The sequence below is a fragment of the Hippichthys cyanospilos genome, chromosome 8, assembly GCF_059441005.1.
Source record: "Hippichthys cyanospilos isolate Australia breed blue-spotted pipefish chromosome 8, RoL_Hcya_1.0, whole genome shotgun sequence".
Lineage (NCBI taxonomy): Eukaryota > Metazoa > Chordata > Actinopteri > Syngnathiformes > Syngnathidae > Hippichthys > Hippichthys cyanospilos.
Window position 1 is genome coordinate 1,388,817 of NC_142376.1, and position 14,706 is coordinate 1,403,522.

Consider the following 14,706-nt stretch of genomic DNA (forward strand, 5'->3'; position numbering starts at 1 on the left):
CAGGCTGCAAGACCAACACGATATCAGAAGTTTGAAAAGTTATATTGGTACACCCCAAAAAGAGTCAGAAAACATAAGTGAATTTATTTCAAACATTTGTATAATATATTTGGATATACAGTAGTAAAATAATTTTTAAAAATCATTTAAAAGATCCCAGTATACGAGTGCTAATATATGAGATTTTGGATGTCGAGCAATATAATTCGATACTGCTTTCAGGCTGATATTGGCCCTGTATCTAATATCAATAACGGATCGGGGGAGCCCTTCTCAAAAAGCAGCTTAATCCTCAGAAGTGTCAATGTTGAGTGTACCTAATATTTGGGCCGTCTCGCATCATTCCTTTTCGTCCTCAGCCGTTTTAGGTCACCGAGAGGCTAGGGCTCTTTCCACCTGTGTTTCAGCGCGCATCACACGCTTCTCCGCACGCACACGGATGCATAATGAAGGCGCCGCAACGGCAGGAAACACGGGTCGTGTGTTTCTTTGCGTGCCCAGCTTGTCAATGAAAGCAAGAAGGATGAGAAGCTCATCCCGTGAGAAGGAAGGCCAAAATATTAAGTAAATAATGGATCCCCATTTTTGAATTATTGACGGCGCGCATTGATGCTTTCATGGCGAGGGGAGCTGAGCCAACATTCTTGGGTTCATTCATGAAAAAGTGCGGCCGATGGCAGTGAATGGGGTCAGCTTGACTGCTGCACACGTTACACAAATGCACAATGGTACTCAGTGTTTTATAAAAATAATTCATTACAGTGACACATTATTTGCGCAAACATTTTGATTTTTCGCACTATAAAGCGCACAAAGAAGCTTTCAATTTTCTCACAAGCCTCATAAAGCGCATAATATTTCATTTTTGGGGGACGAAAAACTAAAATAACTTAATTGCCATGCCGATTTCCTCACAAATGTTTGTACTATTTCTTACGCTGTCTACATGTCATAAAGTTTATGCATCCTAGCAAGATGCAACGTCACAGGACATGTGAAGAGTGGGAGCAAAGTGACAGCAGCAGTCTGCCCAGGAATGCTGGCACAGCAGCCAGGGGCAGGGGAAGAGGAGGGGAGGGGGGCACGGGGGCAAGACAGCATGGCACACGTCAACCTTAGACCCCTTTTCACATGCCGTCTTGCACCCACAGGGCATGTCAGGCATGGCGCAGACCAGTTTGCCCGGTGAGGGGTGGACAGCCATGTGACAACTCCCCACCTGCGTGACCTTTACTGTGGTTGACTCCCCTGCAGGAAACGATCACCTCAAAGCGAACGGCCCCGTGGGAGATGTGGAGGCAGGGAGACACATAAACTATACAGAGGTAGAAATGTGTAATACAGACTGATTTTATTTCAAAGTCTGTTTATTAGTCTAAAAACAAAGATCATGTTTTGACTATACCCAATTGAAGCAGTCATTCTGAATGGTCCATAATGGTTTGAATCCGCGAATAATTACTGTTCAACCCCCAGTATACTTATATTATTACTTTGAACACAAAATACACGGAAAACTCATTATTAATTACTTTCTTATTATTTTGTGGCGAAGCCTATTCTGTTTTGTTGACAGCACAAAAAAGGGTATTGTCCCTTTAAAAATACGTCATCACAGTCCAAGATGGCGACGCACTGTTTCGATGCGATAACACAACCTTAACGTAATTACTAATACAAACAGGTAGGGAAAAGGCGACTAAGGATCCCAAATTAGTATATAAATTCAGTAAATGGCATGAAGTGTGTTCAAATATTCAGTTTGTGACTTTAAAATCCATGTTTTCGTCTTGTGTTATGGAGCACGTGAATCTAATACAAGTGTCTTTTACTTACACCTCAGGTATTCTGGTCCACATCTGATACATTTAGACGCTATTAATCTCTTGGCTTTATTTGACAATATGAATCCAACAATCCGACGGACACTTCCGTCGTCCGTGAGGAGTCTTCTGACAGACATCGGTCCAAAGGATGAGTGGCCGGATGAAAAAGAGGACGAGACCTCGACGGTCAGCAAGGATGGGATCCTGCTCCCCGGAAGAGGGGTTTCTGGACAAGGAGAATTCATCAGTCAGGCTTCGGCTGATGGCAAGAATTTAAAAGTGTGCATGCTGTGCAACTGCAAACCTGCGTGCTACACCTGCCCTCGTTGCAACTTGCATTACTGCGGCGTTGCATGCTACCGCAGTCCGGATCACTCCACGTGCTCCGAGGAGTTCTACAAGGAGTCCGTTCTCGGGGAGTTGAAAAACATGGGAGATGCAGACCAAGAGGGGAAGAAAAAAATGCAGGAGATTCTACTCGGACTGCGTCAAAAGGCTCAAGGGTCAAACGGAGGAATGGAAAGCGTGTTAAGAGAAGTCGGGATGGAGCAAGACGGCAACGTTGAGGTTATGGAGCTGCTGTCCAGATTAGCTGAGCTACAGGAATCTGGACAAGACAGCCCCGGGGAAATCGAGGACATCTTGAGAACGTTGGAGGAGATTGGAGGTCAGGATGCGGATGAGGAGCCGTTGGAAAACATGGCCCAGCATTTGTCAGAACTTGACCTGGACAAGCTTTCCGAAGAGGAGCTTTGGTCGCTCCTGTCCAGCCGGGAGAAGGAGAAGTTCACCGGTCTGCTGAGGGGGGGCGCCCTCGGTGGACTGATCCCTGTTTGGAGGCCGTGGTGGGAGGAACATGACCAGACAGGGAGAGCTCTGGTGGAAGTTCTGGAGGAGGAGGTTCACAGTCCACACCAAAAAGTGAAAAAGACTCCGAGCAAGAAAAAAACAGCAAGCTCTGCAGTCCCCGGTGTTCCTGCGATTTCTGCCAAAATCCCCAAACTCAGCTCCTTGTGTCCAAATCCATCTCCCTTGATCTGCTACAGTGTGATCAACACTCTTTATTGCTATACTTTCACCATGCAGCTCTTCAACGGCGACGCCGATTCTCTCCTGTGTGACTTCTGCGACCTGATGCTCACGCTGTCCGAGGCGCTGAGCTCTAGCAAGGTTTTCAACTCCGTCCAAGAGGCCGTGCACAGCGGAGAGGCTCTCATCTTAGGAGGAGGCTACCTCAACAAGCAAGAATCCCGCGCCGCAGAGTTGGCCCTGGAAGACGCCGCTCACGTGTTAACGGGTCGGGATCGGGAGAACGCCACGGGATACCTCCTGGCGGCCTTGAGTCAGCTGCGTTCGGCGCTTTCCCGGGCAAGAGCCTCTCTCTCCAAGGAGGGAGAAGAAGGAGCAAAGAGACAGAAATACTTCCTGGCTTCCAAGAAGTGTGAATTCTTTCAAGCGTGGACGCTGGATCATCGGCTTCGTATTCGCGAGCTGGCTTTGGAGATGTGGAACGAGCACTGTCGTCGAGAGAACCAGAAGAAAAGTGTGGAGGATGCAAAGATGCTACTTGAGGAAAGCCTTGAAAAAGGAAAGGGGAAAAGCAAAATGTTGATTCAAGAATTAACTTAACAGCGGCAATGATGTAGACCACAGGTGTTGAACTTCAGTCCTCGAGGGCCGGTATCCCGCATGTGTTCTAACCTTCCCTCTCAAACACACCTGATTCAAATGATCGGGGACATTTTCAATCATTTGAATCAAGTGTGTTGGGGAGATAAAACCGGAAAACATGCGGGATGCCGTCCCTCAAGGACTGGAGTTCGACATCTATGATGTAGACCACAGGTGTCAAACTCAAGGCCCGGTGGAGTTTTATTCACATGCACATTGTTACAAAATTTGTTGTCGGATGAGCCAGAAATATTATTTTTACATGATTTATCTTCTGGAGTTGTTAGATAAAATGTGCTGCAATTAGAACATTAAATAGTGCTGATTCCTTTTATAATGTGTGGGCGTTTCTTTAAAATATTTAAGCCTTTCAGTTTTCCATCTTTTTTCTTATTACTTGTGAAGTATGCCCTTGGATTAGAATATTTCACATTTATTTAATTCATATATGTACAAAGACTAATTTATTAAAGATGTTTACAAAACAATGTTCACAGTAATTTCAGCAATCCCATTAAAAAATGAATAATTTTGATTAGTAACTGCAGAAAACACGTTTCATGGCGAAATAATGTATAGTAATATGAATTTCCGTTTAAAAGAAATAACGTCCCATTTCTCGCGGGATTTGATGACGCAATACGGAAGTCTCGCACATCATTGAAGCCTGAGACACAGCGAACATGGCTGCGCTCTTGAGATCATCACGGTTCCTCAAGTTTTCGCCTTCGGGCTTGCTTCAAATCGCGCAGACCAGAAGAACCGGACCGCCAATTAATTGGCTCTACAGCGGGAGTGTGGGTTTGGGCAGGACGGGAGTTTTGAACCGCCAGTCGCGTCCGAGTGTGAGAAAAGTGTCCAGGTAAGCCGCTAGCTTCGCTAGCCTCCATCCACGCGTGTGATACGCAGATGTCATTGAGGCTCAATGACAACCACAAAACAAGCATATTTTTTTACAGTAACATACAGACATGTTTTTGGATTGCTATTTTGATATTAAGGAGTTTATTGTTACTGTTGTTCGCGTGCTTTTATGTGAAATAACATGTACATTCTATTAGATAATACATTACATCATGCGTTAAATGCCTTGTTTTACCTTTGCAACAGCATTTTTGGTTATTGAAATCCTATTTACACATTGCACGAATCCACCAAATATAGGAATTGATCCAAAGATTTTCCACAAAGTCATTATTGATTATGTTGCGCACGATTGTTGCCAGTTAGCATCTTACTATGAGTCCTAGTCCGTGGTAATATAAGTAGAATCTACCTCCAGTTCATCACATTTATTTCCATATTGTCAAAATGAGCAGGACAGGCATGCGTGTCTTTTTGGGCCCAAATTTTCTTTTCTTTTACAATACTTTACACATAGTGCATCATCGCATGGCGAGCGGCAGCAAACTCTTCTCCAAGCACTAACCCGCCGCCTGTCCATAACCCACAATGCTATGCATTTTTTCTTAAAGAGCCAGGCTCAGCCTGTGTTGTCTCAGTAATTCCCGCATGCATCCGCTCACACACCACCACCCCTCGTGCACATGCATGCCTCCGCACTGCTCTGTCATTCACAGCCACATGCCCAATTCTTATAAGAAGTAGATGCCAAAACACCCTCATAAAATGCCTTGAATCTTTCGACGTAGAATGATAAAAAATGGTTTCGCTTTCAGCAAAAGTACCATCATTTGTGGCTGAACAAGATCGAGTATTAATAGGCTGTTAGACTGCTTCAGATGCCACATCAAGACCCAATGTGGAAGTGTTATTGCAGTGCATTGGCCGCTGTTATAAAGTGATGGTGTTTTGGAAAAAAAGGCAATTTCAATTATCGTTTTTGATTTCTTGTCTCCTCCAGGAATGTGTGGCCATATGCAACGGGGTGCGCCCGTAGCTACGGGGTGGCCACTGAGAAAACCAACGAGCCCAGTATAGCGGTGCGGTCCAAACAGGCCCAACAATTCGACTGGGCCTTAGCCAAGTTGGACAGTTCGGTGAGGCGGACCGGTCGCATCACGAAGACATTGCTGCTGCGCATCTTCCACGACATCTGCAGGACAGGTAAATACGGTAGCCGGCCATTGACACTTGCAGCTGATGAGATAGATCAGCAATTCTGACATGGGGCCATGCGAAGATTGTAAAAAATCACAAAATGTCTCCTCTTCTGCCTTCATTGTAAAGATATGCTCTGAAAAACAAATAATTATAATTATAATAATAATGATGACTATTTTCTGTGTTTTTTCAGGTTATCCTAGTGGGAACCAGGCCCTACTCCTTCTTCGAAGTTGTGGCTCTCTGTTGCCAGAAATGGGCCTGGAAGAACGCAGCGAGCTGGCTCACCGCATCTGGGAGAAGCTGCAGGAACTTGGTGAGAGGACTCGCATGACCTTCACACCGGAATCCGCACATATTGCAGTAGGCTTGATCTCAAATGGAAAAACAATGACAGATCATTTGAAAGTAGAACTATTTTTTCCCAGTGTAACGTTTCCTTCAAATTGTATGAAATGAATGCTTTCATTTGAATGTTTTTCTAGTGATTTCTGTAATTTTTAATTACTACTAGCGATCTTAAAATGTCTCTAGGAGAGTGGCCGATACGAGTATAGACTATCGCTACTCGTGTGTCCATAATTTTTGCCCCCTTTTTTCTGAAGCTATGGACCAAACTATTAACTGAATTTAAATTTATCTAGCTTTTTTTTTTTGCACTGTCAGTTTTAAATGGAAATTAAAAAAAAGTATTTTAATCCAATTAAATGATTGACCAAACTATTGACAGATTAATCTCTTATTAAAATAATTCTTAAGTTGCAGCCCGATTAAATCTCCCTGAGACCCAATGTCCACTATCATAGACATAACTGAATAAGATGGATTTCAAGAGGATATGTTTTTAAAATTACCTGGCCGCTGAATGTTATGCAATTTAATTTATTTTTATCTAATCATTGAAATTACGGCAATGAGGTTTTGCTGCGTTCTCCCGCTAGGTGTGCAATATGACGTGAGTCACTACAACGCCTTGCTGAAGGTATACCTGCAGAATGAGTTCAAGTTCTCGCCCACCGACTTCCTGGCCAAGATGGAGGCAGCCAACATCCTGCCAAACAGAGTAAGAAGATAAAAATGGCAATTGTGCACATTTTTGCTAGTTCATTTGAAAATTTTCTTTGTTGTTATAACTTAATTAAGCTAAACATGGGTCAGAACGACCCACAAATATTTATTCTATTCCTAAGGGAAGAAAAAGTTAGTCAGTAGGATTACACACAAAAAACTGTTGACACTTTTGGATAATTGAGCACACCACCGGGTCATATTGACCCGCAGACATTGTTGTTGCTCCTGACAAATGAACACTGGTAAAACAAAGTAATGAATTTGCATTTCATGCAATTCTGATACGCTTGGACACTTTTCGGGTCAAAATGACCCGGAAACATTATTGCTTCTCCTGACAAATGAACATAACACACTGGTAAAAATAAGTAATGAATTTGGATTTTATGAGTTTCTGACACACTTGGACAACTAAACACGCCTCGTGTCAAAACGATCCAGGGGCTTGATTGCAGTTCCTTGCAAACATAACAGGAGGGGTAAGTTTATTCATTTGTGCTCCTAGGTCACCTATCAGAGACTCATCGCAGCCTACTGTCAAAACGGAGACATCGAGGGTGCCAGGTGAGGACGCGGTGTCTTTTCAGCAACTGTTCAATTGATGCCTTATTTTTAAATCCCCCACTAATGCTTGTTATTCTGCGCTTGCTTCATTTCCAGCACCATCTTGGGTTTCATGAAGAGCAAAGACCTCCCCATCACCGAAGCCGTTTTCAACGCACTGATAACGGGCCACGCTCGAGCAGGGTGAGCGCACAACCTCTCATCCATTTGCTCATTTCTTAATATTTTGTGGAAGAGGGTTATGTCTTGTGAAGACACAAAAAAAGATGCCAGGATTCTCACTTTTATTTGAGAATTCTGCCTTGAAATAAGAATTCCGAGAAGTCAGAATTATGACTTTGAAGTGAGAATTTGGACTATTTTCATATCACTTTAATCTCTGTCCATAAAGCTAGAATTCTCAATTGTTTTCGCTTATTAAAGCCAAAATTTTGACTTCAAATAAAGTTTTTCTGAAAACAAGCAACTTAATGGATGCCACAAAAGAGATTTTATGCATGCGAAACTGTATTATGTGCGACAGCGACATCGAGAGCGCCAAGAACATCCTGTCCGTCATGCGCGGAGCTGGAATCGAGCCGGGTCCCGACACTTTCGTGGCTCTTCTCAGCGGCTACGCCGACAAAGGGGACGTGGAAGGTTTGAAGAAGGTGCGCGTCTAATTTCAACTGCACGTAGTATCCGTAAATGTCAAAGTGCGTCACGGGCCCCGCTGGACTCGCATCAGACGCTGGAGGACGCGGAGTGCGCCGACTGCAGTCTGATGGACCGAGACATCATGGATGTGATCTTCGCGCTGGCCAAGGCCGGGCATCAGCAGCACATCCCCGAAATGGTGGAGCGCCTGAGGCACGAGCGGGGCTACGTTCCCGGTGCGCACCCGTTAGCCGTTTGCGCTTTACCTTTTGGTGGCCTTCTTAAAATAGTCGAGCAATGTTTAATTTTTTTTTCTGCAGACGCCATGAACTTGTGTCTGAGCCTCATCACCCAGGGTCACCACGACACGGCTTTCCTCATCCTGAGAACCTTTCCCAGCCTGCAGTCGGACGACGTCAACGCGGACTCTGCCAACCTGGGAAACTTCTTCCTCAGGCATTGCGTCAACATGGACACGGTGCTTAAATGAGCCTTAGGATGCCACCACCTGTATTTTGATTACATTTATGGCTTCATGTTTCAAATCATTTGCTCTTAGATAGAAAAGAAAAACATACTGTTCCTCTTACCCATCTCCATTATGAATAGGGTTTTAAAGTCTTTGAAGTTGGATGCATCTTCTCTGTTTCCCATTTGTCCTCAGAAGCGTCATTTATCAATTTGAATAATTTATTTAAAAAAAAAACAGCTTAAATGAATGAAATAGGGACCGTGTGTATTTTTTTTTTTTTTTTCTTGTCAAAGTCTTTGAATAGGTACTTTTAATTGCTCTATCAATGAATTAATAGCTACAACCACATATGTCTTAAATGTTTTTCCACTTCTATGTTAAGTGTATTAAACCTAAAATGTGCTCTTTGAATGTTTGGGTTTGGACTTGTAGCCACTGGAGAAAATCATCCACTACTGCAAAGAGTTGCAGGATGCCCAGCTGCACACATCGCCTCTCAGCTTCACGCTTTTGTGCGCCCTGGAGGCCAACAAGACCGGTACGTCTCAGGACACTTTTCCGAAGGCGCAACATTACCGCCGCCTGCTCGTAACGACAAGAAATGATCTTTTCCTTTCCTTTCTCAGACATGTCTTTGGAGCTGATGAAGACCATGAAAGACCAGAACTTACCCATCAGACCTCATTTCTTCTGGCCATTGCTGACACGGCACACCAAGGACAACAACACTGCTGGTAAACACAAACACACACGCGGGAAGGATGCGACTTGGGAAGGATGGAAACACGCTTAAAGCTTAAAACTTAACTTAAAGCAAATAAGTACATGAGATGGAATGTCTGGCCTCTTGAACATAATCAATTATCACTAAAACAATGAATAAAATAAAATACGTCTTTTGGATTGAATGAAATCATTCAGCCATTTTTAGACTGTCCATTTAAAAACATGAAAAAAAAAATGAATGTCAGATTTCCAAAAGACAGCAGAATGGCAACATCCCCCTGAAATTTTCCTGACAACATCTGGGATAGGCACCGGCAAGCCTACAACCCTTGACAGGAAAAGTGGTTAAGAAAATAGATGGAAGGTTTTGGACTTCAAACTAAAAAATAATGAACACTTGAGTACTTTTGTATCTAAAGTCATCAGTGACTTTCATACTTGATTCATTCTGTCTGGATTCATAAAAATGAGGTAAAGACGTAAAAATACGTCTTTGGCATTGAACGAGTTAAACGTTGAGTTCTTATGCAACGTTAGTCAAGCGCGGGCTGCCGCGAGACCAGTGACCAGAATAGACGGTAACCTGCCTGCCATCTGTCTGTACGTCCCATCTGAAAAGCAAGCATTTTGTGTTCTGTTTTGCAGTGGATCATGAGAGGTATTTTGTAGCAGAAAGAGCTTTTAAAAGGAGCTCTTCAACTCAAATATTAATGCCCCCCTCCTCCCCAACTGGGACGGATTTCACCGGACCGGGGCAGCCAAGGGCGAAGAGGTCCGATCCCCCCCCCGCGTGAGAGCGTTTGAGCGAGAGGAGATGAAGCAAACGTGCTCTCTCTGGAGGGCTCTGCCCAGAGATGGCAAAGTTTTTAGAGGCGGGCAAACGCAACTTCCCTAGCGCAATAAAGAACACTTTTGACTTTGAGGAATAGTTGACCATGAGTAGCTCGATTCAGGCCCGTTAAGCTTTATGGCAACCTGCGTCCTAGACTTTAGCGCCACCTGGAGGATGTTTGCAGCACCAGTGGACCCGGCTTTTCAGTTACACCTTAATTTAAGGGAAAAAAAGGTCTAGTACGAAATGCTCTCTTGCATAAAAATGACCACAAAACCGCTCAATAAGACCACAATATTAGGTGCAAGATGTCCTTTTGTGTCATCGACTCACTCAAAACGTTGAAGAGGCTCAATGTTTTTTGCAAAAATATGTTGTCAGTCATGTTAGGTTAGGGCCTAGTATACAGTACATAAATATTTTGTCTTTTGGCTCTATGAAATGGCTCAAAAATATAATCTATATCCCCCCGTTAGTCATTTTGGACAAATATGTTTTTTTAAATCAATGTAATAATCACAACAAACAATTTCAAAAGGTTTTATTTATTTTTTCCATCATAAAGCCTTTGCAAAATGTTCAGATGACAATAAACTACATTATATGTATACTGATTCTAAATGTTTAGGCCTACACTAATGCTCCATAACTTTTCATAGCTTTTTCATAACTTGCTTAAATTCCACAAAAGCGCTATTTAATTTAAGGATCGTTTAAATGAACGGAAGAGGACTAGGGCTACGTATACTGTACACTGTTGTTGTCTGAACATTTTGCACAGAATTATTTTGGGAAGAAAAAAAATCAACCATTCTCAATAGGAAAGTTGTAGTGTGTGATTAAAATCGTAAGAGTTTTTATCTTTTGGCCATACCGTCAACGTGTGATTTGCGAAACCTAGACGGACAGCATTAGAAGGTTCAAGGTGAGGTCACATGAGCGGGCAGGTGCAGACCGGACAACATAAGAGTAGACCCCCCCTTTCCTCAGCAGTATCCTAACCCCGTCACCGCCCGTCCTTGTTTCACCGTGTCACAAGTGATCAAAAGTGAGCGGCGTGGCGAGCGCTGACAGGCGCCCACTAGCTAGCGGCAGGTGGGCCAGCGCGGGCCGGCATATGCTTCCGCTAAATCCACCAAATCCACACCTCATCAAAATGCAACCCCCCCCTCCCCGTCCTTTTGCGCTCCCCTCCCAATTCCGCAGCTCCGGACCACTCTGCCCGCTAGTGACACCTGTGGACAAAAAGTGACACGGCTCTTAATATTTCATGGCCCGTGCACAGTGGGGCGCGTAATCCAAAGTGAATTCCCTCAGAGCGCTTGCATTTACATGAAATCAAGTCACTCCGCATCAGTCACATCACCTGCAACCCCCCCCGCCCCCTTACACACACACCTCCTGCAGCCGGGGAATGTGTGCGAGAGCGAGCGGCTGCATCATTCATGAGGGTTAAGGCCGAGCAGCGAGCGAGCGAAAGAGCAGTTCCTCCACTTTCCCTCCTTCCGTTTTACACCGTGACGACTAAATGGACGCCGCCCCGCGTCTTTGACGAAGCCGCGGTTAAGCCCCCCCCCACCCCCCTCGCCGCCGCCTCCCGTCGTCTGGACCGCACAATCGGAGTTGGTTCCAAGGCGGGAGCCAGCGCTTCCGCCTTCCTGTCAATTAGCTGACAGCGGCAAAATGCATCATTTATTAATGGCTCTCAAAAACCCCAAAGAGAGGGGAGGGCAAAAATAAAGCACTTAAAAAGCCGAGGCACCGCCGATGACGACGCGCGTTTGACAGCAAGTCCGCTAACGAGTGCTGAATCCTGACAATGTCTGCTATCTGTCACTGAGACCATTCCGACACTCCCCCTTCAAAAAAAAAAAAAAAATAGACTCAGGCGGGAAACAACCGTCAAGCGGCAGCAGGAATCTGTCACAAAGAACAAAATATGTTCCGATTCAGATTTACAGAAGAGGAATAGGGCCAGTGAAAAGAAAGAAAATGATTGACAGAATTCAGACTTTATTTCAGAATTCTGACTTATTTTCATAAATCTTACTGTAATCCTCTTGATTTTTGACTTTCAGAATTTTGACCCTTTATAGTGAGAATTTTGACTTAAACACAATTCTCACTAAAGTCAGAATTTTGACTTTCAGAATTTTCTGTTAGAAACAGAACTTCTAATTTCACTTTTTGAAGTCAAAAATCTCACTTTATGCTCAGGATTCTCGCAAGTCAGAATTGTGACTCAAATTTTTCTGTTTAAAGTGAGAATTACGACTTCATTTCAATTACTTTGAGATGGAATTTTGACTTTCATAATTGTCACTTTAAAAAGTGAGTTAAAATCAAAATGTCTTTTTTTAAACTCAGAAATTTCACTTTAGCCCCAGAATTCTATCTTTAGTCAAAATTTTGACTTTGAATTTTCACTTTAGAGTCAGAATTCTGACTTTTAATCAGAATTGTCACTGTCAAGTCAGAATTTTGTCTCAGAATTTTCCCTCCTGAGTCCGAATTCTGATTAAGAATCAGAATTTGCACCCTGAAGTGAGAATCCTCATTTCATTCTCAATATTCTGACTTTAAAGTCAAATTTCTTAGTCTCTTCCTCTCACTTTATTATTATCGAGGATCCAAAACTAGCGATCAAGATGGCCCGATCGAGTCGCTCGCCTTCCCGTTGTCCTCGGGAGCACGTTTTTCGTTTGCCGCAACGTGGTCGGCGCCCGCGCTCGACGGCCGGATAGCCTTGACGGGGTCGGGAGAGAAGTGACAGGTACTCACGTCCAAGGTCGGGGGCGGAGACGACAGCTACCGGTCGGCTCCTCTCAGGGCCGGCCGCGCACTTCTCATCTTTTGACAGTTAACCTGCAGACATGAAGCTGACGATGATATCTTGTGACCGCTGCCATCCTTAACTCACTACTTTGATACTTCTCGCTCGGATTTGTGTCAGCCTTCACGCTAACCGACCTGGAGAGGACGCCGCCGCTCCAGCACCCCCTTTCTTCTCTCCGCTTACTTCCGAGCCCTGAGCGAAAAATGGAAGTTGTTCAGACGAGGCCCAAAGCTGAGAGCGTAACTCTTAGTATGATGCCACATGATATTGCGCAATATTTTGACCCCCCCCCCCCCCCCCCCCCCCCCCGTCACTCCTGGTCTTGTGGTGAGCCCTCAAATATAAGACGCACTTTTTTTCCTCCAAAAACGAAGGCCTAAAGTATGGGTGCGCCCTATAAACGGTAGCTTAAAAATTTCATTTATTTATTTCCCCGACACCTTTCGAGGAAGATTTATCTGTCGGCCACGTAAGCTGATTTGTTGAGGCACAGATTTGCATTTTATATCAGCCATATTCACAATAATTTCCATAACAGTTGGCTATTAGCAGCCAGTGCCTGGTGTAGCTAACAGCAGCCGGTTTAAGTTTAGCTTGTTACGGCATTATTTTCAATAAAAGAAGTCAGCAGACCGAACCAACGCCCGAGTCCATCCTCGTTCACAAACAGGAATATGGAAAAGTATCGTGTAAAAGTTACGATGTCTCCAGCTGATTCAATTTAGAGTGGCAATGTATCGACCTGTGTGCACTAATTAGAGCGTTCCATTTGACTGTATTAATTGCGGTCTTTTGGCCTATACCCACGATCGTAACCTTGGTGAAACTGGTATTTATGGGAAAATAAACTTATCCGCATCGCAAGGAAAAGGAAAAAAAAAATGTTTCGAGCCACTGGTGCATTAACCGTTAATAAATGCAATAATAACCTCTGTTAATAATGCCAAGCAAATTTGAGGGTAGGCTCACTTGAGCTGCTTTTGGGAGTATTTAAATAGCTTTCCTCTCTCGGCTTGTTTGAAGACATGAGCCTTTTTGTTCCCGCGAACGCCGCAGGTCTCCATTCACTTGTTTTCTGTTTGTCTTGCTGCAGTGGAATTGATTATGGATTATTCAGCAGGAGCTGCTTCTCTTTCATAAAAAAAAAAAAAAAAACAGCGGAAAAAGCGATTACGTTGGGGGGGGTAGGAACGGACGAGCCGACGGCTGAATGGACAGATAGTCCATTGAGAAGGAAGAAGATCTCTTGTTTGCTTTTTTTTCATAGAAAAAAGGGGGAAGATGGATAGCGAGACGGCCGGATGAATGAGCGATATGGACCGCGGGGGTATAAATGGACCGGGCTGCTTCAGGTAGCCCGTACCTGCTATAAGGCGGCCGCAGGTTTTAATGGCGTGTAAAAGCCTGGGACTCATCCATTATTCAGCTAAATAGCAAGACCGCCAGGTGAGCGCATACATCCCAGGAGGATACGGAAACGGAGCTCCGCATACCAGTGTGTGTGTTGTGAAACCTGAGTGGGGAGCATAAATACACACGGCATGTTGAGGTGTGCCAACTCAAGCACTTTTAGGTAGTTTGCAGAAGGCCGCATGGGAGGCTTGCTCTCGGCGCGTCATATAGATGCCGGGATATTTCCGTGGCGAAAGCCGCACTTAAAGTGACCGTATGTATGTATACACGCGGAATATATTTGCGCGCTTGTTTTAGATCACGCGGGCACGCTCGCGGACAAATGCAAAGTGCTGCTGCCCACTTCCTGCGTGCGTCGACGCACACGTACACTTGAAGGCGTGTGTGTGTGTGTGTGAGTGGTTGTTCCATATGCATGTGGCTGTTGAGGCCTGACTTCCCTGGGGCAGGACCTCGGGGCGACGCTTGCAAGAGTCCACTTCAGGCCAAGTGCGTGTTCCACCCTAATCCTAAGTGGAACGCTTGGCATCCATCACAATTTATTTGGGAAAAAAAAAGTGGGCTTAGCCGCACTTTCATGCATTTGGGTGTGCGT

At 44.5% G+C, this 14,706-nt stretch overlaps 2 protein-coding genes across 2 annotated transcripts in view; both read left to right on the forward strand.

Moving 5' to 3' along the window:
• Nucleotides 1-1,611: 1,611 nt before the first annotated feature.
• On the forward strand, nucleotides 1,612-3,891 carry znhit2 (zinc finger, HIT-type containing 2). The gene is made up of 2 exons (XM_088421650.1): nucleotides 1,612-1,684; nucleotides 1,844-3,891. Exon 2 carries the CDS (start codon nucleotides 1,905-1,907, stop codon nucleotides 3,453-3,455), a length of 1,551 nt encoding a protein of 516 aa, XP_088277776.1. The 5' UTR covers nucleotides 1,612-1,684; nucleotides 1,844-1,904; the 3' UTR covers nucleotides 3,456-3,891.
• A 279-nt stretch (nucleotides 3,892-4,170) lies between these two features.
• Nucleotides 4,171-14,706, forward strand: part of lrpprc (leucine-rich pentatricopeptide repeat containing) — a 46,839-nt gene continuing 36,303 nt past the window's right edge. Inside the window, exons 1-11 of the mRNA XM_088420823.1 lie at nucleotides 4,171-4,359; nucleotides 5,362-5,564; nucleotides 5,755-5,877; nucleotides 6,503-6,624; nucleotides 7,138-7,196; nucleotides 7,293-7,379; nucleotides 7,720-7,846; nucleotides 7,924-8,068; nucleotides 8,153-8,310; nucleotides 8,737-8,842; nucleotides 8,931-9,038. Of these exons, the coding sequence (XP_088276949.1) occupies nucleotides 4,181-4,359; nucleotides 5,362-5,564; nucleotides 5,755-5,877; nucleotides 6,503-6,624; nucleotides 7,138-7,196; nucleotides 7,293-7,379; nucleotides 7,720-7,846; nucleotides 7,924-8,068; nucleotides 8,153-8,310; nucleotides 8,737-8,842; nucleotides 8,931-9,038 (1,417 nt within the window). The 5' untranslated portion in view covers nucleotides 4,171-4,180. The remainder of the gene's footprint in view (nucleotides 4,360-5,361; nucleotides 5,565-5,754; nucleotides 5,878-6,502; nucleotides 6,625-7,137; nucleotides 7,197-7,292; nucleotides 7,380-7,719; nucleotides 7,847-7,923; nucleotides 8,069-8,152; nucleotides 8,311-8,736; nucleotides 8,843-8,930; nucleotides 9,039-14,706) is intronic.

Coding starts and splice junctions, on each gene's coding strand:
- znhit2 (XM_088421650.1), top strand. CDS start 1,905: ATGAATCCAACAATCCGACGGACACTTCCGTCGTCCGTGAGGAGTCTT.